We start from the raw sequence: 26,888 nt of genomic DNA on the forward strand, positions 1-26,888 counted from the left end.
CAAATCATGAAAGTAAAAATATAATTAATTGTAATGTTCTAGGGAGATTGAGGCATAGAATCTTTTGTTTTGATGGTATACTCAGCAGTGCTCAGGTGTTACTCCTGGCTCTGTGCTCAGGGATCAGTCCTGAAGGTGCTGAGGGAACGAAATGTGTTGCTGTGTATCAACCTGGCTCAGCTGTGTGCAAGACAAACACCTTGATCCTTGTACTGTCTCTCTTTTAAATATTTCCCTTCCTAAAATGTATATACAGTTTATGAGCATTTAGAGTTATGATAATTTTTCTTACTGCCACTGGTGATAGCACAGCGGGTAGGGCATTTGCCTTGCACACGTCCAATAAGGCCGACCCGAGTTTGATTCCTCCACCCCTCTCGGAGTGCCTGGCAAGCTACCGAGAGTATCCCGCCTGCACGTCAAAGCCTGGCAAGCTACCCATGACATATTTGATATACCAAACACAGTATCAACAAGTCTCACAATGGAGACGTTACTGGGCCCGCTCGAGCAAATCGATGAACAACAGGAGGACAGTGCTACAGTGCCACCTGCAAATTATGTTTGAGGGAGATTTTTTGTCATTTTAGATATTTGTATTTCCTCCCAAGTTCCTCACTTACCCTCACCTATCCATACATATCTTTTATTCCCTTCCTTCTTTCACCCCCTGAAAAAGTTCTCTCTTTTGGTGAATTTGCAACCGGCTCAACAGAGCCAAAGTCTGCATTTGACTGAATCTCCCCTTCCCCTCACGCGTTCCCCACGAGTGCCTCTGAAGACCTTCACCCGCTGTGACTGCTGATTCACTTAATTCTGTAGTAAAAATTCTCTTTCCCTATGCACAGAATTCTGCTTCTGTGAAATAAAGCTATTGCCACCATAATTCTTCACAGCAAAGAGATAAAAAACAATTGATGTGGAAGGAGAAGAAATTAAAAAAGACACACTTGGAAAAGAGTACTAGTAAACTTTCAGATGGAAACTGGAGAGACCAAGAGATGTAGTTCAAGTGATTCTGATCTTTCTTAAAAGGGTTAGATCACTGGTATTGTATTTCCTGTCCTCAATGCCATAGCCAGGAATGAAACCGCTCCCCAGTCCCCCGATAAAGTATAAGGAAACAACAATGAATACTGTGTTCATTACATCCAAGTGTGCTAGAAAATGAGGAACAGTTATGAGAATCAGAGAGTAGTCCACAATGTAGGGGATGGTTGCAAAATAGAGTAGCTCTAGCAGCAAGAGTCCCGTTGCCAGAGGGCTAGGCAGGAGGGTTGCCTGCGCCTGAGATGCTCCAGCGCCAGCAAATCAAGCCCAGGCCTTTCCAACAGCTCGTTCCCAGCTGGATTCTTCTTCTGCTTTGGTGGTGGAGTCATTGATGAGTCTCTGAAGCAACAATTTCACAAATGAGATGCAGCTTTGCGCTGACCTAGCACTGTGCTTGCAAAATAATCAAAACCAAAGTGCTTCCTGTGTGAATTTTTCTCTCCCAGTTCTCTGCAAAGAAAATGCAATGTTTTCAGTGAAGTCCAATGGAAACTGCGGAGGTCCTTCTACTAGTTGGGTAAACAACAAATTGTTCGCCTCGCCCAGTTTGGAGAGCTACTGGCCAGACAAAGCCAAAACATCAATGTTGGACAGTATGTGGGCAAAATCCGATGGTTTCAGAAATACCCCCACAGCTCCATCCAGATGAATTTATTCATAGGAACGTCAGCCTTGCGTGCTTTTTAAAGATTATTCTTTTCCTTTCACTTAGATACTTGGAGAAAAAACGACTTTGCTTTCCACGGTTCTTCTTTGTCTCAGACCCTGCCTTGCTAGAAATTCTGGGACAGGCGTCAGACACACACACCATCCAGGCCCATTTGCTGAATGTATTTGACAACATCAAAACCGTCAAGTTCCACGAAAAGGTTAGCCTGATTCTGTGTAGCTGACAGTGATAGCATCTTTGGCTGCCTTTATTTAATCATCCTCTACCAAGGTGTTTCATTTTGATTTTTTGTTTTGTTTTGCTTTGTTTTAAATTTATTTATTGATTCACCGTGAGAACAGTTACAAAGCTTTCAGGTTTAAGTCTCGGTCATACAATGGTCAGACACCCATCTCTTCACCAGTGCATATTTTCCACCACCTAGAACCCCAATAGACCCCCCCATCCCGCCCCTCCCCATGCCTGTGAGGCAGATGATTTCCACTTAACTGTCTTTCTTCTTGATTACATTCATTATTTCAAAAAAAGATGCACCATTGTTATTTGGAATTTTCTCCCAACAATCAAACCTGCTGAAAAGTCATCATAAAATAATTTGTTTTCTATTGCTGGTTATGAAGAGCATGTGATTTTGATTTCTGATATTTTACTAATTAAGTCTGGAAGGATTTCTGCCAAAAGCCGCATAGCTCCAAGATTGGTTTGTGTGCCTCTGGGCCCATGGCCGTGCCAGAGAGCCACTCATTGGGGGCAACTCCTGGTCTCGTCAGGGCAAGAAGAACATGCTGGTTCCGTTCCTCCATCCCATGAGGCCGCAGTTGCTCTGTCACTGCCGGCTCATACCTGGGCTGCTCAATAAGCTCTGAGGCAGCAGCCATCATGCTGTGGGGGTGGGGGGGTGGGGGAGTGGAAGGTGGAAGAGATAGACACCCTTTCCCTCCTGGGGGTGGGGGCACGGCGTCATAGCTTAATGCATAGTCCATTCACATCTCTGCCAAAAGCTGCTGGGTTCTGAATTAGGTCCATGTGCCTCTGGGGCCATGGCCTTGCTGGAGAGCTGCTTGGGGGAGGGGGCAACTTGTGGTCTCGGCAGGGCAAGAAGGACGTGCCGGTTCCTCCTTGATTTGATTTTTATGGTGGGATTCCCAAATAGAACTCAGGGGGGGCTCTGCCCTGACCCTGCCTTACTCAGCCAATCAAGGCAGATGGCTCACTGGTGGGTTTAGGGGTTCTGCATCCCACCAAGGAAATCTTGGCAGTTCCTGGAGAGCAGGGAGGCAAGTGGTACCGGTAAGAATTTACGTGACCCTTGAAAACTAGGCTGTTTCCCTGGCCTGCCGATACTATGTTTTTAAAGGTTTACTGTCCATTAAGTCTCAGCCAGGACTAAAAAGAAATTTTTGGGTTCAGTTTGCCTTCAAATTCTGATTCTTTTTAATATCCCAATTTGATTAACAAATTGCTTACAGGGTGTTAGGAATGCCGCAGTAGAGAGCATCATTTTATGTGCCAAGTTAACAATTTAGAAATTCAACAAACACAAGTCAATTGCTCATAAAATATCATCTTGTCTAGAATTGCAAGAATTCAGTGGTTTCCATCAGGTTTCAGAAGTAATTGGACTGATGGGATTCCTTGTTTTTCATCATGTTTGGTTAAAACACTTTTTTAACTGTTCCCAACAAGTCTTTAGCCTCATGGAGATTCCAAAGAGGTCATTAAACATGGGATTCCAAAGAACTCATTAAACATGAGGTTTTTTGGGTCAAACTCAACAGTGCATGGGACTTACTTCTGGCTCGGGACTTTCTCCTAGATTTGTGCTTACGAATTTAACTTCCTTCTGACTTGGCAAAGGCCATGAAAGGTATTAAATAGGGCAGTGCCCTCGTTTCTAGTTCAAAGAGTTTCTCTGGCTCAGTTTAGGAGATACAGTGAAAGGAATCCAGTATCAGAAACGATTGCAAATTCAGAATGGAAAAGGCGGAGCTGCCCTGACAAAGTGGGCTGGGTTCTCGGTTGGGTTGAAGAGAACATGACTCCACTTCATACGGAGCAAAAAAAAAAGAGAGCGATCTGCCATTTAAAGTTTTCATAATTTTGCTTGATTGGCAAGAACATCCCTGGAAGTGGGAGAGGCATTTTTTTTTGGGGGGGGGCACTGCTGGGGAGGAAACCCAAGGCCTCACCCCTCACACAGGCAAAGGAAATGTTCTCCTGCTGATTCAGATTGTGTGGGATTTCAGGAGCCTGAAGGGAAATGAGTGGACAGGACAATGCATCTGAATTAGCAACACAAATGTCTCTTAGACTCAATGTTTGTAAATGTAAATCAAGAGCTCTGGTAAAGTTTAGTGCATAGTTGGAATTCCTTGTGAGGACTCTGTGTTAATCCCGTAGATCAGGTCATTACTAATGACAGTGTGATGGCTTGTGATGTGAATACTCTGAAATGAGGCACTCTCACAGAGATAGTGAGGATGAGGAACTGAGAGAGATCTGAGAATAAAGAGCCAGCACAGAGATAATCTAAGGTGAGAATATCTGAAAGTGAAGCATTATGTCAGAGATATCTGAGAGAGGAGGAACTATCTCAGAGATGTGTGGGGGATGGGGAACTGAGAGATAGCTGAGAGTGAGGAACTATCTCAGAGACATCTAAGCTGAGAATATCTGAGAGTGAGGCATATGTCAGAGACATTTGAGAGCTGAGAAACTGTCTCAGAGATGTCTAAACATTGTGGAACTCAGATTTCCTACTCATTAGGGGAAATATTAGGTTTCTTTTTTTGATCATCATGGTTTGTATTGACTATTTCCCTTAGAAAACAATTTTACCTCCCTTCATAGAAATTATTTGAATCTGATATAGCGTTTTCTTTTAGAGTCCTTGGCTAGTGTTTTCAGTTTGAATTTGTTTGTATATTCATATTTTGCCTTTGCCTTTATAATCTGCCACTTCTATGGGAAGGATAACATTCACAACAGAGCAATGAAGGAAGTCAGTGTTTATATGAAGATACAGAATTTTAATTTTTGGCTTCTAACACAGGTCTATGATCGCATTCTTTCAATTTCCTCTCGCGAGGGCGAGACGATTGAATTGGCCAAACCTGTGATGGCAGAGGGCAACGTGGAAGTGTGGCTTAACTCTCTCTTAGAGGAATCTCAGTCATCACTACACCTTGTGATTCGCCAGGCAGCGGAAAGTATTCAGGAAACAGGTTTCCAGCTGATTGAATTTCTTTCTTGCTTCCCTGCTCAGGTTAGTATATGGGAATTGGAAGGCATTTTTTTAAAATTTTACAGAATAGTCTTTTATATTTCACACATTTTCAGTTGTTAACTATATAACTGGGTATGCAGTTCATGAACTAATCTAACTATAGACCAATGTTGAAGTTTTCATAGAAATTTGTTAAATATAGTTAGGTTTAAATGATATCAATGCAGCTTGTTTGGTCTTACACGTAAGTAAGTACATGTAAACACACATATAAATATATGACTGTATATTCACTTAAATATTGTTATCATATTATAGTGGTATTTGTATATTTTATTTACCTTAAAATGTTTTTCTGGGCCAGAACAATAGTACAGCGGGGAGGGCATTTGCCTTGCATGCAGCCAACTAGGTTCAATCTCTGGTATCCCATAAGGTCCCCCAAGCACTGCCAGGAATAACTCCTGAATGCAGAGCCAGGAGTAATCCCTGAGTGTCGCTGGGTGTGACCCAAAAAGCAAAAAAAAATGTTTTTCTACAGAATCTTTTTTCTGTAGATGAATCAGAAAATGTATTTACCAAAATAATGAGAAGTATATTTCAGCATTATATATATATACACACATATATATATACATATATATATATCAGTGTTTTCTTAGGTACTGTGATCAAGTAAGAATATTTTAAGTTTATGCTGTGAGAAAATTCTCTGTATGTTTGGAGATAGCAGATTTAACACATTTTCTTTACCTGCTCATAACTAAAATTTATCTAGGGAGAAGCAAGACATAAACAATAAAGACTTAAAATGACAAGAAATTCTGGCTATCTATTTAATTGTCAGGTAACAGTGTGAATGGAATTTTCATATATTTGGAAATGACACATCAGAATGATGTAATCACTGATGTTCCATTTGCATAATCATTGCATCTATTTGCTCTGTGGCATTTTCCACTGAAATATTAATGTCGTCTGCACTCATGAAGCCTTTTGTTTCTCATAAGGTTGGCTTATTAGGAATTCAAATGATATGGACACGAGATGCAGAAGAGGCCCTCAGAAATGCCAAGTTTGATAAAAAAATAATGCAGAAAACCAACCAGTCCTTTCTCGAACTCCTGAACACACTGATAGACATCACAACCAAAGAACTGAGCTCCATGGAGCGAGTGAAATATGAGACTTTGATTACTATTCATGTGCACCAAAGGGACATCTTTGATGACCTGGTAAATGTTTTGCAAATGCCCTGACACATACACAAAGCAAATCCTGGATGCTCTCTGTGCTTACCGGGGGCAGTCAGTTTGAATGGCTTTTAAGCAAAGGTAACACTGAAGCTAAGAATCCTTTTTTTTTTAAATTTTTTTATTAGTGAATCACCGTGGGGTACAGTTATAGACTTACAAAATTTCGTGCTTGTGTTTCAGTCATACAATGGTTGAGTACCCATGCCTCCACCAGTGCCCATTTCCCACCACCAGTGGTCCCAGAATCCCTCCCACTAGCCCTGCTCCATCTCCTCCACCCCATCCCGCCTCAGTGGCAGGGCATTCTCTTTTGTTCTCTCTCTCCTTTTGGGTGTTGTGGTTTGCAGTAGAGGTATTAAGTGGCCATCATGTTCGGCTGGAGCGATAGCACAGCGGTAGGGCATTTGCCTTGCACGCAGCCAACATGGCCAACCCAAGTTCGATTCCTCCACCCCTTTCGGAGAGCCCAGCAAGCTACCTAGGGTCTGTCGCCCGCACGGCAAAGTCTAGCAAGCTCCCCGTGACATATTCGATATGCCAAACATAGTAACAAGAAGCCTCACGATGGAGACATTACTGGGCCCGCCTGAGCAAATCGGTGAACTACGGGAGTTCATGTTCGGTCTACTTTCAGCACGCATCTCCCATCCCGAGCGGGCCCCTCCTAGCACCCTTTACTTGGTGGTCCCTTCTCTATCTGAGCTGCCTTTTCCCCCAGCATGTGAAGCCGGCTTCTAAGCTGGAGTAATCCTCCAGGTATTTCTCTCTACTGTTCTTGGGTGCTAGTCTCCCATTCTGTTACTTTATATTCCACAAATGAGTGCAGTCTTTCTATGTCTGCCCCTCTCTTTCTGACTCAAAGAATCCTTTTCTTGATTAGGACTTGTCAGAGTGTTTTTCAATCCTATTACTGAGGAAATTAAGCCTTCACATTTTATTATGTGATCATGTTTAATGATCAAATGTCATGTAGCAGCCTGAAAAGATTTCATTTGTTCTATGTTCCTTTTAGTTATTAATTAAAGATCACCAGATTCTTCCTGCAGAAATAATTGGTAATTTTATTTTGAAAAAATAAAACTAGCAGAGGGGGCCTGAGCGATAGTATAGCAGGTAGGGCATTTGCTTGGCATATGGTGGACCTGGGTTCAATCCCCGGCATCCCATATGGTCCCCCAAGCACCACAAGGAGTAATTCCTGAGCACAGAGCCAGGAGTAACCCCTGAGTATCGCTGGATGTGACCCCAAAAGAGAAAAAACCTCTAGCAGAGTTTCTCAGTTGCTCAGGGCTTTACGATGGACACATCTCTAACAAATTTTGCTACATTTTTGTGTCAGTAATTACAAATAATCTTTCCTAACACCATCTATAATATTCTGGTGTTGTGTAGGTTTTTACTTTTAAGGACAGTGGGGAAGAGTTTAGTAGCTATGGAAATTATGAAATGTGGGAGGCAGCAGAGGGAAAAAATTGTCCTCAATACATTAGATAAGAGGCATGAAGCTTTTATTTTCCTAATAATTTTCTGGATTGGGTCTCACCCCATTATAAAAAAATGATTATGAAAGATTTGTTCTGCTTTAAAGGAAATAGAACCAGGACGTTCAGGCCTTTGTGTGCTAATCTCTTCTCTTAATAGTTAAGCCCACTCTTTGCCTCTCTGAGAAATAAAGGACTCAGAGTAATTTTGGATTTCTTATTTGTCAAAGGAAAATGATTAAAGTGGCTTAAAATTTGTTTAAAAGATTCAGACAAAAGCATTGCTGGGCAATAACCTGTCATTTCAATGTTAGAAATGTGGTCTGCCGCAAATCCTTGGAAAAGTAATAAATGGATTTAAAATACCCACCGACATACTTTGTCATAGTCATGAGAGATGCTTCTCTGAGATTCTTTAGTTCTGTCTTTGTGTACCATATTTTCCAGAGACTATATTTAATGATTAGGACCGCAGCATTGGGCATTTTGGGGTGAAATTATAAAACCTGAATCTTTTAATGTTAAACTGTTTCATACTGCTTAAATTGGTGGGATGAGGGGAGAAAGCACAATGAGAAGTTTCTTTCCTTTAAATTTTTTTTTGTCGAATCACGTGAATTAGCAAGTTACCAAGTTATTCATGATTGGGTTTCAGATGCACAATGTTCCAACACCCACCCATGCCTTCCTTGAGTCCTTCCTCCACCAATGTCCCCAGTTTCCCTTCCCCACCCCATCCCCCACCCCCACCCCCACCTACCTCTATGGCAGCCACTTTCCCCCTTTTTATTGTAAGGCACCATGGTTGGTGATACTGTCCCTGAGACCATTTGGCACTTGTCCCTATGGGTCCTTCCAGCACCCAGCTGTCACCCAGATTGTTCACTTTCCCCTAGCTTCTGCCTTTCCCTCCCCATGTTTGTAAGGTCTCTCTTATCGCTGCTCGGAAAATAAATGTGTTGGGTGGCAACTAGTTGATGCCCCGAAACTTGCGGGGCTGTTGTGAGTGCCATGAACACTGTATTCGGATCTCGGTGAAGGCCAGTGCGGCCCTTTCCGTCGCTGTGTCTCATCTCACTTGGAACATCCTCCTCTTCCCTTCCAGTGTCACCTGCATATCAAGAGCCCAACTGACTTCGAGTGGCTGAAGCAGTGTAGGTTCTACTTTAACGAGGACTCTGACAAGATGATGATTCACATCACCGACGTGGCTTTCATCTACCAGAACGAGTTCTTGGGCTGCACTGACAGGCTGGTCATCACTCCACTCACCGACAGGTGACAGCAGGGCCCAGGGCCAGCCTCCCGCCCCGTCCCTCTGACATTCTCAGGCTCTCCCGTTGCTCAGGGGTGGGTGAAGGGTTTAGAGGCTCTTCTTCACCCGAGTTTTGGAAGTCAGCATTTTCAGTGTTTTTTTTTTTTTTCCTGTGTGAGTCTTCACAGGACACGTAGGTCTGTGACTGTAAGAGCTGTTGGAGCCTCTGTCAGTCTGGCGGAGACGAAACTGAACTGATCTCAGTAGGTATCGAGTGAGTGGGGAAGGGGACCAGTTGGCATATGTCAGTGGGTACAAACAGGGTGGACTTTCAGGACCTGACTTCAGAGCTGTGCAGTTTGTTGACATTGCATTGAGACAGCGAGATGCTTTTATAGCAGGAAGAAAATTGGATATCAATGCTGGGTCATGTATGGGGGAGGACAGTGGTCTAGACGCCCTGAGTTCTTTCCTGTTTCTTTTGCTGGCTATTTACCAGTTGTCCCAGGTGGAGCCTCCATGTCACTCTGAGAGACTGTTTCCTCCAGTCTGAGAGACTGTGCTTCCTCTACTCTGAGAGACTGTGTTTCTTCCACTCGGAGAGACTTGTTTTTCTCCTCTGAGAGAGACTAGCTTTCCTCCACTCAATTTCCCCCCTCAAAGAAACTGGGTTGCCTCCACTCAGGCTGTTTCCTCCACTCAGCAAGACTTGGTTTCCCCTTTTCAAACTCGGTTTTCTTCACTCAGAGTCACTCAGTTTCCTTCACTCAGAGAGACTGGGTTTTCTTGTCTTTCAGATGCACGAAGCTATCCCCAAGGGTGCTTCCAAGGTGAATGCTCTGTGATTATCCTAGTCTAATGGTCTGTTCCAGGATGTGCCAAATGCCTTGGGCAAAATGACTAAGTGTCAAATTTGATATTTGGCCTAAGAAGAAAGGGAATGTCACTGATTTGTACATAATGGACCTCTGAATTCCAATTAAAATTATCTTTGGATAAAATGTGAAAGTTTGACCCAATAATAATGTTATTTGACCCAATAATAATGTCACTTGCTAGGTTATTTTCTTCTTGGTTAGTGACAATGCTAAGTAAGAAGCTCATTTTCAGCTGAGAAGGACCGGGAGGCAAGGGTATTTATGTATTTATTGCTTTCAGGGACTAACATGGGTACATTTGGGGAACATTGATCTGCCCATCTTTTTTCTCTTCCTCTATTCCTGTCAGATAGTCAGTCGGCCCTTTGCATTGCTAAATCCATGGGTTATTTCTAAATTTCATCTTTCTTAGCTCATCAGCAGCGTTGCCCAGTTGACCCTTTGCTCCTTCCTGATACGTTCTCTTGGCATGGCTTCCAGGTAACCACATTTACTTGGCTGTTTCCCGGGTTCTGGGTCATACCCTCTCCTACAGGTTTCTTCTTTATTGTCTTCATTTTATTTCATTGCTTGTTTTTTAGGGTAGATGGTGAGGGCATAATTGGAGATACTTAGGGGTTACTCCTGGCTCTGCACTCAGGAATCACTCCAGGCAGTGCTTGGGGGACCATATGGGATGCTGGGGATCAAACTCAGATTGGCAGTGTGCAAGGCAGGTACCATACCCACTGTACTGCTGCTCTCCCCCCATCTGTCCTCGTTTCTGAACAAAGAGCTGTAGGTGTCAACTAGACCCGATTCCTCACTGAAGGGATCTATTAGGGGAAGAAGAATTACAATAACTGAGCTTCAGGAAAGTCACAGAAAAGCTCAAATCTTATGACAAAAGACGTCATTTTGACTTTTTAACAAATAGTTACTCTGCATTGAAGTCACATGGCACTATAGTCTGTGTATCAGGACTAGCTCGTAAAAAGCTGACATTTGTAGAGGTAGGGCACCGTTTCTGAAAGCTGAAACATGATAGGAAAGTAAAACAGAAGGAATGGAGAGTCACAACAGGTAGAGTGCGCTGGGAAATCATGGATGAGTGTCCCTGCAGGTGTCTCAAAGATCAGCACGTGCATCTGAGAAGCTCGTCCTGGAGGAGTTTATGGGCCAACAGCTGGTCTGCTGCCCACTTGGGGAAGTGTCTTACCCAGTGTCCCCATCCATCTCTCAGATATAATCAGGATGACTTCTTTTAGGCAGCTCAACAAGTTGTTGCTTCTTCAGTTTAAATGTAAATCTAATATGCCGTGGTTCTGAGGAGGGTTCATGTTTCTGGAGGTGTATCCCTTACCTTGTTAGTGAGGAGATGACCTTGCTTCAGACACCTGAAGACCTACAGGTGGAGAGTCTGGGCTCGAGTCTCAGATCTTTCATCTCCTTCCTGAGAAAAATCCTTTCATCTCTGGGTTTCTAACCCACCATCTGTCATCTGGGAAAGTACCTAGGAGCTCCCTTGCTGGATTCTTTACCGGGGAAGAACTGAGATCTTGAATGGAGACTGCTGCTATCACACGAACTACTCTGGAAGGGAAAATAAAAGTGTAGGAGAAGGAGTAAGATTTTTGGTGAAAAGGTAAAATCAAATCCACGTAGTTAAAGTGACCTGATTTTAAGCCCACCTGTCCCCCCCATCACCTGCCTTTGTATACTCTGAGGGAAGACCTCTGCATGTTTTTTTCAGAACCTGTTCCCAATGACATTGGGGACCATAAGAACTTTAAGAGGTGTGCTCTGCTTATTCCCTCCTCTCAGGCAAAGACAATCACTTTAGAACTCTGAAATCTTTTTCAAGTCCAGGTGACCGATTTCATGTTTGGGTATAAGAAAGGCAAGGCTTCATCTCTTATAAACTGTTCTTCTTTCTCCATGCAGGGTGATGCTGGGAAATGGGTAATTTATCAACAAGGTATCAGGTTGGATGTTTTTCTTCACAGGCATGCTTGTATTCGCTCCCCAGGATCTTTAATTTGTTATTACCATACAGTAAGATAGAATAGTACATAATACTCTCTGGGAGCAATAAATACTCCCAGAAAGAGATTGAATATCTGTCTTAAATCTCATCTTATTATTTCATATGGGGGACATAAAGTAACAAAAAAGGATATTAATACCCAAGAATAGCCGAGATCAGTACCAGGAGGGTTGCTCCATGGCTTAGAGGCCAGCCGGGCGTTCTAGGGGAAAGGGCAGCCCAGATAGAGAAGGGAGCACCAAATAAAGGGTGTTTGGAAGATACTCCCAGGATGGGAGATGCATGTTGAAAGTAGACTATGGACCGAACATGATTGCCACTCAATGCCTCTTTTGCAGACCACAACACCCAAAAGGAGAGGGAAAACAAAAGGGAATGCCCTGCCACAGAGGCAGGGTGGGATGTGGGGGATGGGTGTGGGAGGCATACTGGGATCCATGGTGGTGGAAAATGGGCACTGGGGGAGGGATGGGTATTTGATCGTTGTATAACCGAAACCCAAGCACAAAGATTTGTAAGCCTACAACTGTACCTCATGGTGTTTCACTAATAAAAGGCCCTGGAGCGATAGCACAGCGGTAGGGCGTTTGCCTTGCACGCAGCCAACATGGCCGACCCGAGTTCGATTCCTCCGCCCCTCTCGGAGAGCCCGGCAAGCTACCGAGAGTATTCGATATGCCAGACACAGTAACAACAAAGTCTCCAATGGAGACGTTACTGGGCCCGCTCGAGCAAAATTGACGAACAACGGGAGGGCCTTTCACTAATAAAAATATAAAAAAAAATCTCATCTTATCATGTGTCTTCAAGTATGACAAATTTATTATTATTATTATTATTATTTATAATGTAAGAGTACTGCTGTTTATTCAGCTATTGATTAAGCTGATTGAATTGGGCATGAGCTCCACATTACTTTTTTGTTTTTATTCAGAATGTTAATTTTATTTTATTATTTTATTATTATTTCCCCCAACCCCCTTTTTTTGACCCACCTTGATAAACAGTTACACAGCTTTTATGTTTGAGCTTCAGTCATACAATCACCAAGCACCCATTCCTTCACCAGTGCAAATTTTCCACCACCAAAATCCTCAGTATTCCCCCCACCCCACACACCCATTCCAACCCTTCCCCTGCCTATGTGGTAGAAAATTTCCCCCATACTCTCTCTCTACTTTGGTTACATTCAATATTTCAACACCAGTCTCACCACCACTCAAACTTGCCAAAAAGGCAATGCTAGGCAATTTGTTTTGCATTGCTTGTTATGGTTTCCGCCCTTCTTGGAGAGCCCAGCAAGCTACCGAGAGTATCTAGCCCTCACGGCAAAGTCTGGCAAGGTACCCATGAGGTATTTGATATGCCAAAAACAGTAACAAGAAGTCTCACAATTTGTTGTGAGATGTTACTGGTGCCCGCTTGAGCAAATTGATGAACAACGGGAGGACAGTGCTTGTTATGGATAGAATATAATGTCCGGGAAATTCTGTGTCATTCTCTTCCTGGAGCTTTAGTTTATAGTCTCTGGGTCTTGCCCATTGATGAGATTTCATAGCACCAGGTTAGATTTATGGGTCTCTGAAATAAGGCTAGTAGGTGAGCTTATATAGCTGAGCAGGCGGTGGTTTGTGGGTGTGGCTCCCACATACCTGTTTTTTGGCTGTTTAATTTCTTGGTTAACTTGGCCCCAAGTTTTTGGGGTCTGGCCAAAGGCATAGCAGCAGTTTTGGGGTATCTGGAAGTCTGAAGGCACCATCAGGCTGCTGATGCACTCGCCCCTGCAGCTATAGGTTGACTTGCTGGTGGTACCATAACCCCATGACAGATTATTGATTTAGATTCAAAGAGGATTACTCAGTCACAGTCCTCCCATTGTTCATCGATTTGCTCGAGCGGGCCCAGTAATGTCTCCATCATGAGACTTGTTGTTACTGTATTTAGCATATCGAACACGTCACGGGGAGCTTCCCAGGCTCTGCCGTGCAGGCGAGATACTCTCAGTAGCTTGCCGGGCTCTCCGAGAGGGGCGGAGGGATCGAACTCGGGTCGGCCATGTTGGGCGCTTGTAAGGCAAACGCGCTACCGCTGTGCTGCAGCTCCAGCCCTCAAAGAGGATTAACCTATCTTGATGCCCCCCGCCCCCCCCGCTTTTTTAAAAAGAATACTGTTTAGGTGTTTGTAAATTTCCATGACAGTTATTGCCAATAACTTTTGGAAATGCCCTTGAATTGTTCCATATTTCAAGATATTCAATATGCTATTATCATCAGAAAGCTGATTTAACCTTTCAAAAAGTTTTAAACTGATTTGTCGATAGACCACTTCGTTCCTTTTTTCTCAACACGTGCTGATTGCCATAAGAATACGCATATTTTAGGATGCGGTTTTGTAGTTGTTATAGAGGGCCTGATCTTCTATTTCTTTGCGGGGGGTGCACAACGGGTGGTGCCCAAGGACTGCTTGTGGCCCTCTGCTTGGTGATGCTTCTGTCAGTGCTCAGGGATCATCTGGCACTGGGGATCAAACCAGTGATGAGCTCATGCGAGGCAAGTTTCTTGACATCTCTACCCCCTCTCCAGCTCCTGGATCTGGAGCGTCGGGAGGGTTCCATCTTCTTAGATCTCGCAGGGTCCTCTGGGACACCTTTGGGGGCAGCTGCAGTGACGCCTCTTCCTCTCTAGGTGTTACATCACACTGGCTCAAGCTCTCGGAATGAGCATGGGAGGAGCCCCAGCAGGACCTGCAGGAACAGGGAAAACAGAAACAACCAAGGACATGGGCCGATGTCTCGGGAAATACGTTGTGGTCTTCAACTGTTCAGACCAGATGGACTTTCGAGGCCTCGGGCGGATATTTAAAGGTGAGGGCTCCACTTTCTTATGTGATGAAGAATTTCCACTCTCCTAAGATTTCTTTTTCCATGGCGGACGATTGTAGAGTTTTCCAATTTAGGATGCAGTTTTACAATTGTTATAGAGGGTCTAATCTTCTATTTCTTTTGGTGGGGTGCATACCTGATGGTGTCCAGGGACTGCTGGTGGCTCTTTGCTTGGCGGTGCTCCTGAAAGTGCTCAGGGGATCATGGGGTACTGGGGATCAAACCAGTGAACCAGTGAAAGAGTCAATGAAAACCATAGTGGTTATTAGAAAGAAGCAGAAGTGGGAGGAATGGCCAGAGGGACACTTAAGGGGGGGGTGACTGTGGAACTAGTGGTGACAATCATACACAAATTGAAGGATGATGGTAAGTTAGAAAAAAGAGAAAAGAATAGTCATTCATTCATTATACCATTGTCTTCTTCTAAATGTTTGAAATTCTTTATAGCAGTTTAGAAGAGATTATAATGATTCACACTATATAATGTGGGAGGAAATGCTGCTTCTTATTTTCCCCAGCATAGTGTTAATCACTCTTGGGGTCAAATCTGATGTGTAATACAAAAAAAGTGTTTCGATAATTTGCATTTATTTTACTTCTGCTGAGGTTGATTCTAAAGCAGTAAAGCTCCTTATTGGCAGCTCACAGCCAGGCCATAGTTCCCAGGTGAACAAAAGCAAAAAGCAAATACTTTCTAGGATATAAATAAGATTTACGCAGGTGAACCTGGGACAATGTTTTGAATTGGACAGAGACAAGACCATTGTACCTCCATAACAAAAAATCAGCAGGGCTGAAACTTGGGTGGAATTAGAAGGTATTAAGTTGAGTGAAAAAAGCCAGAGAGAGAAGGAAGAAAACACCAGAAATAATCTCACTTATCTGGGGTACATAGAGAATCAAGGAATGGGTGTGGACAATATTGATTGATAATAAACCTTGGACTCTGGATTACAGATCTGAGAATAGCTCAGGGCACACACAGGGGATTGGAAGAAGGATAAGGAGGATTAGAAGTAATACCAAGGCCCAGTTGGAGGATCTAGGGCTTGTTGGTGGTGATACAATAAGGTAACAGTAGACAGCACAATTGTGACACCCAATAAGAAAATAATGGTGGGAGTTTGGGCTGGGGAAGGAAGCTCTGACTAGTGGTGGCGTGGCAGAATGAAGTGGGTGCACACTTGGTGGTGTCCAGGGACTGCTTGTGGCTCTCTGCTTGGAGGTGCTCCTGACAGTGCTCAGGAGATCATGGGGTACTGGGGATCAAACCAGGGAAAGAGTCAATGAAAACCATAGTGGTTATTAGAAAGAAGCGGAAGTGGGAGGAATGAGGTATTTCAGTGGGTATGGTTTTCAGTCACTTTGTACATTAGTATTATAAGCTTAAACATGGTTGGAACCATATTACCTAAATTGTAAAATAAGTATACATAGACAGATTCTTGTGTTTACTGTTATTTTGGTGAGTTTGAGGTGTATTTTGGTATAAGCTAGTAGACTACTGACCTAATGTGGTTGGGGTCGCCAGGCTGCCCTTGTAAGAGTTGGATATAGGAGACAGAGTTATTGAGTCCTATGCACTGTTACTGTCACTGTCCTCCCATTGTTCATTGATTTGCCAACCGGGCCCAGGAATATTGTGAGACTTGTTACTGTGTTTGGCATATCGAATACGTCATGGGTAGCTTGCCAGACTTTGCCATGCGGGCGAGATACTCTCAGTAGCTTGCCGGGCTCTCCGAGAGGGGCGGAGGAATTGAACTCGGGTCGTCCATATTGTCTGTGCCAAGGCAGACGCCCTTCCCGCTGTGCTATCGCTCCAGCCCTCCTATGCACTATGAAAGGGAAAGTTAACTGGCGGCTTTGACCCTGTCCCAGAGGCCATGCTCCCACCGCCAGTGTACCTGTGGTGGGAGGGGGGCCCGTGTTGGCGCAGACCCTGGATTACAGTCCTGAATTCCATTCTAAAAGAGTAGGAGTCTTCTCTGGCCTGGGCACTCATTTGGGTGCCCGTGGCTGTCCAGGGGCCTTCCTGCTCACCTTAGCTGCTCAGCACACCACCCCAGAGCTACGTAGACAAAGCAAAGACTAGGACGGGGGAGATCCCTCACAGGGCTGGAGCTCATCTCTGTCACTTAGAGTCTTAGGAGTCTGATGTCAGTGCCCAGTACCACACGCTCCCACAGACACTGCAGAGTCATCCCCAAGCACTGAGGCAGGATTAGCCTTTGAGGCAGGATTAGCCTTTGAGCACCACAAGGTGTGGTCCACCACCCAAAACAAACAAACAAAAAATCACAATACAACATTTCCACTTATGATGAGAAAAGAAGTTCCTTTTGTGGAAAAACTTGAATCACAGTTGTGTAGCTCGATGCTTATATCCTTTGCCTTTGCTGGAGCGATAGCACAGCGGGTAGGGCGTTCGCCTTACAAGCGGCCAACATGGCCGACCCGAGTTCGATTCCTCTGCCCCTCTCGGAGAGCCCGGCAAGCTACCGAGAGTATTCGATATGCCAGACACAGTAACAACAAAGTCTCCAATGGAGACGTTACTGGGCCCGCTCGAGCAAACCGACGATCAACGGGAGGGCCTTTACCTTACCTCGAGCAATGTTCCTTTATCACTGCAGATTGGTTGTTCAGAGATAAAGTACCAAATTGTGAGCTATTTTAGGGCTACTTTATACATGGTCTATTTGTTCAACTTGATTTTTGAACAAATTTATCTCTGGTTTGTCTTGGCAGCTTCATAATGCCCCTTTTTGTGGCTTTCCAAAATTATATGCTAATTGGATTTTCTGTTTAATTTCCTTTCTAAGGCCTGGCGCAGTCTGGCTCCTGGGGCTGTTTTGATGAATTTAACCGTATCGATCTACCAGTACTCTCTGTCGCAGCCCAGCAAATTTCCATTATTCTGACATGCAAAAAGGAGCGTAAAAAATCTTTTATTTTTACTGATGGAGATAATGTGACTATGAACCCTGAGTTTGGACTTTTTTTAACCATGGTAAGGTATCACAAGAAGAACCACTATGTTTCAGCTGCTGTGCTGTCACAGTGTCCTTGGTGATCTGGTCCCTATTTCCCATAATTGAACATTGGGATCATACTTTCCCTTCCTTTTGAAAGCCACTAGTATTAAACACAATCCCAATGATGGCTTGACCTCTCTGGGTCGAAGAGGGCCTGGTACGCAAATGAACCCTATGATTGACATCCCAGGTTTGTTGTGAGTTCATCAGGGCCATTTTCATATCCTGCAGATAACGGTTTACTGTAACCTGATGGCCTCTCTTCCTCTCGGCTCTTCTTTTTTTTCTGTGCAGAACCCAGGCTATGCTGGGCGGCAAGAACTCCCCGAGAACTTGAAGATCAACTTCCGCTCTGTGGCCATGATGGTCCCTGACCGCCAGATCATCATCCGCGTGAAGCTGGCCAGCTGTGGCTTCATTGACAACATTGTTTTGGCCAGGAAGTTTTTCACGCTCTACAAGCTGTGCGAGGAGCAGCTCTCCAAGCAGGTGCGATGCTTTGACGGGCTCCCTTGACCTAGGCCAGCCTCTGCCTTTCCGTTGCATGAAATGTTCTCATTTTGAGAAACAGGAGACTGGGGTTGACAGAGTACCTCCTGGACACAGAGCAGAAACTTGCTGCATTACAAAAAGTAATTGGAGATGCATAGTTTAATTTAGCTGATATATTTAAGGAACTGAAAAATGACCGAACAAGACGTGAAGTCAAGGCTATCCGGATGTAAAAGACGGAGAATCACACATATTAATGCTCTCTGGATCCCATCCAGACTTTCACCAGAATCTGTTACCTGTCCTCAGGGTTCCCAAGAGTGCTCAATTACGTACTCTTCTCACTTCCCAGCTCACTCAACTGTTGGACCAAGCTTTGCTAATTGTCTCATCTACGACGTCCTTGCTAGTTTCTTGTACGGTTTGCAGTAGTAGGTTTTGGTATCATGGAGTTTCAGAGTCCAGAGACATGGATTAATTGCCTATTCTCCTATATTAGTTATATATTTTTGTGTACAGTATTGTACTTAATATTTCTTTTGGCTGGGTGGCCACACCAGCTGTGCTTAGGGGGTGCTGACTGTGCTCAAAGCTCACCCTGATGGTACTCATGGGATCATATGTGGTGCCAGGGATTGGACCCATGTCAGCTGTGTGCAAGGCAAGTGTCTTACTTACTGTACTCCATTTACAGCCTGATCGTGTTTAATATTTTCAAATAATATATTTTAAATAATTTTCTGTGGGTTGAGAATCTTGGCATAGCTCACTCGGGCTCTTTGCTTTGAGCTTCAATGAAGCTGCTAGTAAGCCTCAGCTGCGCTGTGGTTTCATTTGATGCCTGACCGAGGAAAGATCTGCTCCCAAGACATCATTAGCAGAGTTCTGTTTCTTGAGGTTGTAAGATGAAGGGCTTTAAGTTCTTGCTGACTGTCAGATGTGCAAGGCTTCCTTCAGCTCCTCTAGACTCCATGCCGATCATTGCTACATGAGTGCCCCAGTATGATCTCTTGTCTCTTGCTTTCACAAAGAGGCTTCAACAAGCTAGTCAGATTTATGTCTCCATAGAAGCCAAACCAATAGGTTGTTGTTGTGTTGTTGTTGTTGTTGTTGTTGTTCTTCTTCTTCTTCTTCTTCCTCTTCTTCTTTTTCCTCCTCCTTCTTTTTCCTCCTCCTCCTCCTCCTCCTCCTCCTCCTCCTCCTCCTCCTCCTCCTCCTCCTCCTCCATTGAGAAGTTCCATTAATTTAGTCTCACCAAAAATGGGGATCTGGAACAGTGAGTGGCATAGAGTCAGGGGTTGATATAGGTTCCAATCAGTCTGGGTCTGAGAACCAGGGGCACTGAGGGCAGGAAAAGCTGGATATTCACCCTCTCTCTCTGCCCAGCAGAGGGAGGGTGAATCCATCTGTCTTCCTTGCTTTTGAGCGATGCTGTCAATGGTTGTCTGAGTCCCTTCCATGCTGAGGTGAAGCATCTTCCTTGCTCAGTCCGATTCATTGGTGATCTCATCTGAACACCTTCAGAGATACCGTCATAAGGAATGTTTAGCCGGGGGTCGACACATAAAACCTTCGTAAGTCGTCTATAATGTGACCGTAGCAAAGGTCTCACTTGAGGGTATTAATCTAAGTGAGACAATTGAAAGTAAAATGATTTTATTCAAATGGAAGTAAAGGAAAAAGGCATTTGGACAAGTAGAGCAAAAGAAGAACCAACCCTTAAACTATAAGAATAAAATGATGGTTATACAGAAGGGAAGTGAGAGGGGAATGAATAGGCAGGTAAAGGGATTAGTTATCTGGAAGATAGAAACTAGTTTTCCAGTGGTTCTAGGCAATGCTGGGCATATTTACAGTGCTGTGAAATGGAGTTCTAACTTTTGCAGTGCAAAACTGTATCGCTGTGTCTCTGTACCCATCAAACCTCAATTCCTCTTTCCCCTTCTCCTTAGCCCCAGGGAACAACCATAATGGTTTCTGTTTCTGTTCATTTGACTACTTTGTAACCTCATAAAGTGGAATCATACAATATCTATTATTTGGTGGCAGCATTACTTTACTTAGCATGATGATATCAGGGCTGGAGCGATAGCACAGTGGCTAAGGTGTTTGCCTTGCATGTGGCCGCCCCGGGTTTGATTCCTCCGTCCCTCTCGGAGAGCCCGGCAAGCTACCAAGAGTGTCCCGCCCACACAGCAGAGTCTTGCAAGCTTCCCTTGGCATATTCAATATACCAAAAACAGTAACGAGTCTCACAATGGAGGCGTTACTGGCGCTCCAGCAAGTCCATGAACAATGGGCGGACAGTGCTACAGATGATGTCAAGGTCCACCTGTGGCATGGCATATGACAGTATTTACTTCCTTATATGTGTGCCATATTTTATTTGTCCACTCATCTCTTGATCAGTATTTTATCTGCATCTACCTCTTGGCTACTGTGCATGGTCTTGCCAGCACATGGGTGTGAAAATACTCCCTTGAGACCCTGATTTCAATTCTTTTGGATGTGTACTAGTGGTGGTATCACTAGACCATGGGGTAGTTTAATTATATTTATTTGTTTTATTTATGTACTTCGTTTTATTATTATTTTTGGAAGGAGGGTGAGTAAAGTCATTTGGTATTCATTTCTGCCCTGATTGATTTTGGAAGGAGGGAGGCATGCCCTGCAGTCCTCAGGGCTGACTCCTGCTTCTGTGCTCAGGGATCACTCCTACACAGGCTTGAGGGATGAGGTGATGGGGCATAAACCTGGTTTGGTTGGCCATAAGGCAGATGCCTTCCCTGCTGTACTGTCTCTCCAAAGCTTATAATGGCAGTTTACTTTTTAATTATTTTAAGGAAACACCATGCTGCTTTTCTTTGTGTTTGGGTAATTGGCTTACAACTTCTCACTTTATATGTGCTGAAATTTTTTGTGATTAATTTTTCATAACTATATTTGAAGAAATAATATCTGGGATTGTCTTTTAGATTTGTCATTGTTTTCCCTTTTCTTGAGTAATCCTGAATATTAATATAAATGTGTTCACTTATAGTAAATACAGCTACAGTAAATAAATTAACATTAACATAATATTAATAGGGCTGGAGCTATAGCACAGAGGGTAGGGCATTTGCCTTGCATGCGGCCGACCCGGGTTTGATTCCTCCATCCCTCTGGGAGAGACTGGCAAGCTACTGAGAGTATCCTGCTTGCACTGCAGAGTCTGGCAAGCTCCCCGTGGCTTTCAATATGCCAAAAACAGTAATGACAAGTCTCACAATGGAGACGTTACTGGTGCCCACACGAGCAAACCCATGAACAATGGGAGGACAGTGCTATGCTGCATGATATCTGTTCATTAAGCCTGAATCTTTACTTTTATTTCCCCCTTCATACCTGGTCTTTTCACTAATCTGTAATATATGTATAGCTGTTACACGTGAGGTCTCAATTTAATTCTGATACAGAATTTAGTTTTAGTGGTATGAAGACATTTTCTTCTGTATGATTGATTAAGGTAAAACTCAAGGGGATGTCTATACTCCAGGAAGACATTTACTGCTTCTCCTTGTCAAGATTTATCTTTTCTGATCTAAGGCTTAAGTTAATGACTGGAGAACCAAATGAATATTTTCTATTTGGTCCAAGGGTGTATTGAGAAAAATGTGTTACAGCTCTATTGACTTATGTTTTCTAAAAGCAAACCCGCATTTATTCACAACTGCAAGTAGGTTTCCTGTCAAATGTGTGGTTTCCGTGGGTAGTGAGTTAACATTGAGAAAGTCTGGTGTCCCTCCACATTTTCAGGTGCATTATGACTTTGGCCTTCGTAACATTCTGTCGGTCCTGCGAACACTGGGGGCAGCCAAGAGAGCGAACCCCACAGATACGGAGTCCACGACGGTCATGCGCGTATTACGGGATATGAACCTTTCTAAGCTGGTAAGATGCCCAGGAGGATGGTCCACCTACTGAGACCCCAGTTCAACAACGAGGCACAAATGAGATACGGGAATATTTATTTAAAATGCTCATCTAGAGCCAGAAAGAGAGGGTCCAACAGAATAACTGCATTCACTTGTGGAATATAAAATAACATAATACGACAGCGGTAGGGCGTTTGCCTTGCACGCGGCCAACATGGCCGACCCGAGTTCGATTCCTCCGCCCCTCTCGGAGAGCCCGGCAAGCTACCGAGAGTATTCGATATGCCAGACACAGTAACAACAAAGTCTCCAGTGGAGATGTTACTGGTCCTGCTCGAGCAAATTGACCATCAACGGGAGGGCCTTTACCTTACCTTACCTTAAACACCCAAGGACAGAAGACATTGCTGCATCGTTGGAAGCCTGTCTCATGAGTGGGGAGAAGGCAGCTGGGATGGAGAAAGGATCATTAAGTCAGTGATGGTTGGAGGAATCGTTCGGGCTGGGAGATGTGTGCTGAAAGTAGATAAAGGACCAAATGTGATAGCCCCTTAGTATCTATATTGCAAACCATAATGCCCAAAAGTAGAGAGAGAGTATGGGGGAAATTGTCTGCCATAGAGGCAGCTGGAGGGTTAGGATGGGAGGCGTATACTGGATACATTGGTGGTGGAAAATGTGCACTGGTGGAGGGATGGGTGTTCTATCATTGTATGACTGAAACTCAAACATGAAATTTTTGTAACTGTATCTCATGGTGATTCAATTAAAAATGCTCATTTAAAATGTTTAGATAGCAGATAGAGCAATGAAGAGCCTAATTCTATGTTGTACTTTTTCAGAATTCCTTTTTGTTATGATATACTTAGTCTAAAATAAGTTTCCTTCAATAAAAACTTAAATGGTTTTAAAGAAATCTACATATTGTTTCTAAAACACCTTGTAGCGATAGCACAGCGGTAGGGCGTTCGCCTTACAAGTGGCCAACATGGCCGACCCGAGTTCGATTCCTCCGCCCCTCTCGGAGAGCCCGGCAAGCTACCGAGAGTATTCGATATGCCAAACACAGTAACAACAAAGTCTCCAATGGAGACGTTACTGGGCCCGCTCGAGCAAATCGACGATCAACGGGAGGGCCTTTATTTATTTTATTTATTTATTTCAAACTAACTGCTAAACTTTTTCAGTTTGCAGAGTTTGGCAGGAAATTTTATATAATTTTACAACAGTGCAGTAATTCTGTACTCTTATGTCATAGTAGAGAGTGGAAATCATTTGATATCAGTGGATTTAAGTACAAACTGACAACATAATATTTTTATTTCAAAATAAAAAAAGAAAATTGTAAATTGCAAATTTGCTACTATTTCTCACTAAAAATATTTTCAATTTAAATGAGAAATTTTAGACTATATAATAACTTGCTTGAGCGGGCCCAGTAACGTCTCCATTGGAGACTTTGTTGTTACTGTGTTTGGCATATGAATACTCTCGGTAGCTTGCCGGGCTCTCCGAGAGGGGTGGAGGAATCGAACCTGGGTCGGCCATGTTGGCCGCTTGTAAGGCGAACGCCCTACCGCTGTGCTATCGCTCCAGCCCTAAGTTGGTTATTTTATGCAAAGTTGTCTTGGAGGCAATTATTTTTTACTTATGTTTCTTTCATTTTTTCTTCCATTTTTGTTCTATTTTAGAACATCTCTAATTTGTAGAAATATTATTCAACTTCAGTAAAAATGATATTTTATTTGTTAAAGGTTAAGATAAAATAATTGGGACTTTTGTGAGAATTTTTAGTTTTCTGTACATTGCTATATTTGTGCCAAATATAGCTTTTTCTTGGAGGGTGGAACACCTGGATATTCTTAAGGTTTCCTCTGCACTTAGGGATCACTCCTGGCAGGGCTCAGGGGACCATATGTGATGCCCAGGATTGAATTTGGGTTATTTGCACGCAAGGCAAATGTCTTACCTACTATACTTTCTTCTGACCCCCAATGATCTTTTTTCTTCTTTCTCTCTCTTCTTTTAGATCGATGAAGATGAACCCTTATTTTTGAGTTTGATTGAAGATCTCTTCCCAAATATTCTTCTGGACAAGGCAGGTTACCCTGAACTGGAAGCAGCCATTGGCAGACAGGTAATAGGTCTCATCTGGCATCATGGAGAAGCTGCCTGTTTCACCTGAACTCAGTGGGAACCAGGTGGGGGTGGTGAAGACCACGCCAGTTGACATTCGGAGCTGCAAGTCCTGATTGGCGTGAAGCCCAGTCACAGTCGCTCAGCTGGATGGCCATATCGTAGAGGCCCCATTATGGATGGGGATCACCCTTCAGCAGGTTCTTGGCAATGTGATGGGCTGATGGGCTTTGTGAGGCCCGGCTAGACTGTGTCTGGGGTTTGCCACGTTGCTCTGCTCTGCAGGGAGTTCATATAACTCAGTGGTAATTTTCAGCCCGAGCCTAGTAATTTGCTCCTCAGTCTTTGGGGAATCTACCAGGATCTGCAAATCATTAGGTATCTGCATTTCTGGTGATAGTTGGTTCAGCTTTAACTTTATCCTCTTCCTCAGACTGAAAATGAATCACTCCCACATTTATCTCACTTAACTTTTCTATGAGGAAGAGTTTGGAATTTTTTTTTAAATGGCAGTAGTGTTTAGCTCATATTTATAAAATGCATCTCAATTTCTTGAAGATATTTATAATAAAAATCAGATTTGATTGTATTTAATGGATCTTCTGCTTTAAGAAATTGGTGTAAGAAAGTCTTAATTTTCTTCCTAATGTGGTAGCTATTTTGTAAATGGTTTCTTCATCATACGGCTAAATTAAATGTAGCATTTCCTGTAAAGCTAAGCACAAAGTCATTTATAAAGTGTCTTTTACATTAGTAATTTGTGCCATATGAAAAATCTTTAAAAAGCAAAATCAGTATCAAGAGATATGTGATTATTATCCAAAAGTTATTTAACTAAAATAAAAGCATCATTTATAGTGGATTTAACTATAACATGATGGTTTTAAAAGCACAGGGACTAAATTTTATGGACAGAAACTCTTAGCTTGTTAAGTTGGGGAAATCACTATGCCTCTCAATATTACAGTTTTCTTATGTATAAAATAAAGATATAAATAGTACCAACTTAATAATATTGTTATGAAGATTAAACTTAAAATAGTGCTTGTTGCCAAGTAACTTCCATAAATGGTTGATATCATTTTATAAATGATTCCATAAATGACCCATAAATGAATCTGGAAATGATATTATTCCATAAGTTATTCCATATATGATTTATATTATTCCATAAGTGATTCTGTAAATGATCATAAATGGAATAATTCCATAAGTGATTGATAAGAATGATCCGGTACACTGAAGATATTGCTTAAAGTGTTTATATTGGCATCTTAGTCAATATGGTGGCGCTAGAAAATTTAACATCCTTTATTTGATTGCCTATTTAATGTGTTAAAGTTGAAGTAACATTGGTTTATAACATGATAGGAGCATTTCAAATCAATACCTCTCTACGCTATATTCAGTTTTCCACTGATAGTTTAGTTCCAACCTTCACTGTATCATTGACCCTTTTTAAAGGATTTATCTGCCTTTTTTCTCCATCCCTTTGGCAACTTCTTATTTGACCTTAGAGTCCAAAAGTGAACTTTGGTTAACTGACTTCGTCCATTTGTTTCATTGCTTTGTGTCATAGATGGGAGAGTAATCATGCCACATTTGTCTTTCTCTGTCTCTCTTATTTCTCTTACCTGCTAGGTTGCCTGCATTGTTGCAAAGGGCAAGATTTCTTCCTTTTTCTTTTTTGGGTCACACTTGTAGATGCTCATGAGCTACTCCTGGCTTTACACTCAGGCGTCACTCCTGGCAGTGCTCAGGGAACCGTATGGAGTACTGGGAGTCGAACTGTGCAAGCCAAATGCCCTCCCTGCCGTACTGTCACTCTGGCCCCCAAGAGGCGGACTTCCTTTCTTTCTCTCTTTCTCTCTTTCTCTCTTTCTTCCTTTCTTTCTCTCTTTCTCTCTTCCTTCCTTTCTTCCTTCCTTTCTTTCTTTCTTTCTTTCTTTCTCTCTTTCTTTCTTTCTTTCTCTCTCTCTTTCTCTCTTTCTCTCTTTCTTTCTTTCTTTCTTTCTTTCTTTCTTTCTTTCTTTCTTTCTTTCTCTCTTTCTCTCTCTTTCTTTCTTTCTCTCTCTCTTTCTCTTTCTTTCTTTCTTTCTCTCTCTTTCTTTCTCTCTCTTTCTCTCTTTCTCTGTTTCTTTCTTTCTTTCTTTCTTTCTTTCTTTCTTTCTTTCTTTCTTTCTCTCTCTCTCTTTCTTTCTCTCTCTTTCTCTCTTTCTCTCTTTCTTTCTTTCTTTCTTTCTTTCTTTCTTTCTTTCTTTCTCTCTCTCTTTCTTTCTCTCTTTCTTCCTTTCTTTCTCTCTTTCTCTCTTTCTTTCTTTCTTTCTTTCTTTCTTTCTCTCTCTTTCTCTTTCTTTCTTTCTCTCTTTCTTTCTCTCTTTCTTTCTTTCTTTCTTTCTTTCTTTCTTTCTTTCTCTCTTTCTCTCTCTTTCTTTCTCTCTTTCTTTCTTTCTTTCTCTCTTTCTCTCTCTCTTTCTTTCTCTCTCTTTCTTTCTCTCTCTTTCTCTCTTTCTCTGTTTCTTTCTTTCTTTCTCTCTCTCTCTTTCTCTCTTTCTCTCTTTCTTTCTTTCTTTCTTTCTTTCTTT

At 42.9% G+C, this 26,888-nt stretch overlaps 1 protein-coding gene across 1 annotated transcript in view; it reads left to right on the plus strand.

Moving 5' to 3' along the window:
- The window catches only part of DNAH5 (dynein axonemal heavy chain 5), a 321,369-nt gene that overhangs the window by 141,791 nt on the left and 152,690 nt on the right, over positions 1 to 26,888 (plus strand). Inside the window, exons 33-41 of the mRNA XM_056109071.1 lie at positions 1,763 to 1,919; positions 4,773 to 4,985; positions 5,957 to 6,181; positions 8,789 to 8,961; positions 14,527 to 14,705; positions 17,549 to 17,736; positions 18,056 to 18,250; positions 22,049 to 22,183; positions 24,197 to 24,304. Coding sequence (XP_055965046.1) covers positions 1,763 to 1,919; positions 4,773 to 4,985; positions 5,957 to 6,181; positions 8,789 to 8,961; positions 14,527 to 14,705; positions 17,549 to 17,736; positions 18,056 to 18,250; positions 22,049 to 22,183; positions 24,197 to 24,304 — 1,573 coding nt within the window. The remainder of the gene's footprint in view (positions 1 to 1,762; positions 1,920 to 4,772; positions 4,986 to 5,956; positions 6,182 to 8,788; positions 8,962 to 14,526; positions 14,706 to 17,548; positions 17,737 to 18,055; positions 18,251 to 22,048; positions 22,184 to 24,196; positions 24,305 to 26,888) is intronic.

Source organism: Sorex fumeus, unplaced genomic scaffold (genome assembly GCF_029834395.1).
Source record: "Sorex fumeus unplaced genomic scaffold, SorFum_2.1 ptg000264l, whole genome shotgun sequence".
Classification (NCBI taxonomy): domain Eukaryota; kingdom Metazoa; phylum Chordata; class Mammalia; order Eulipotyphla; family Soricidae; genus Sorex; species Sorex fumeus.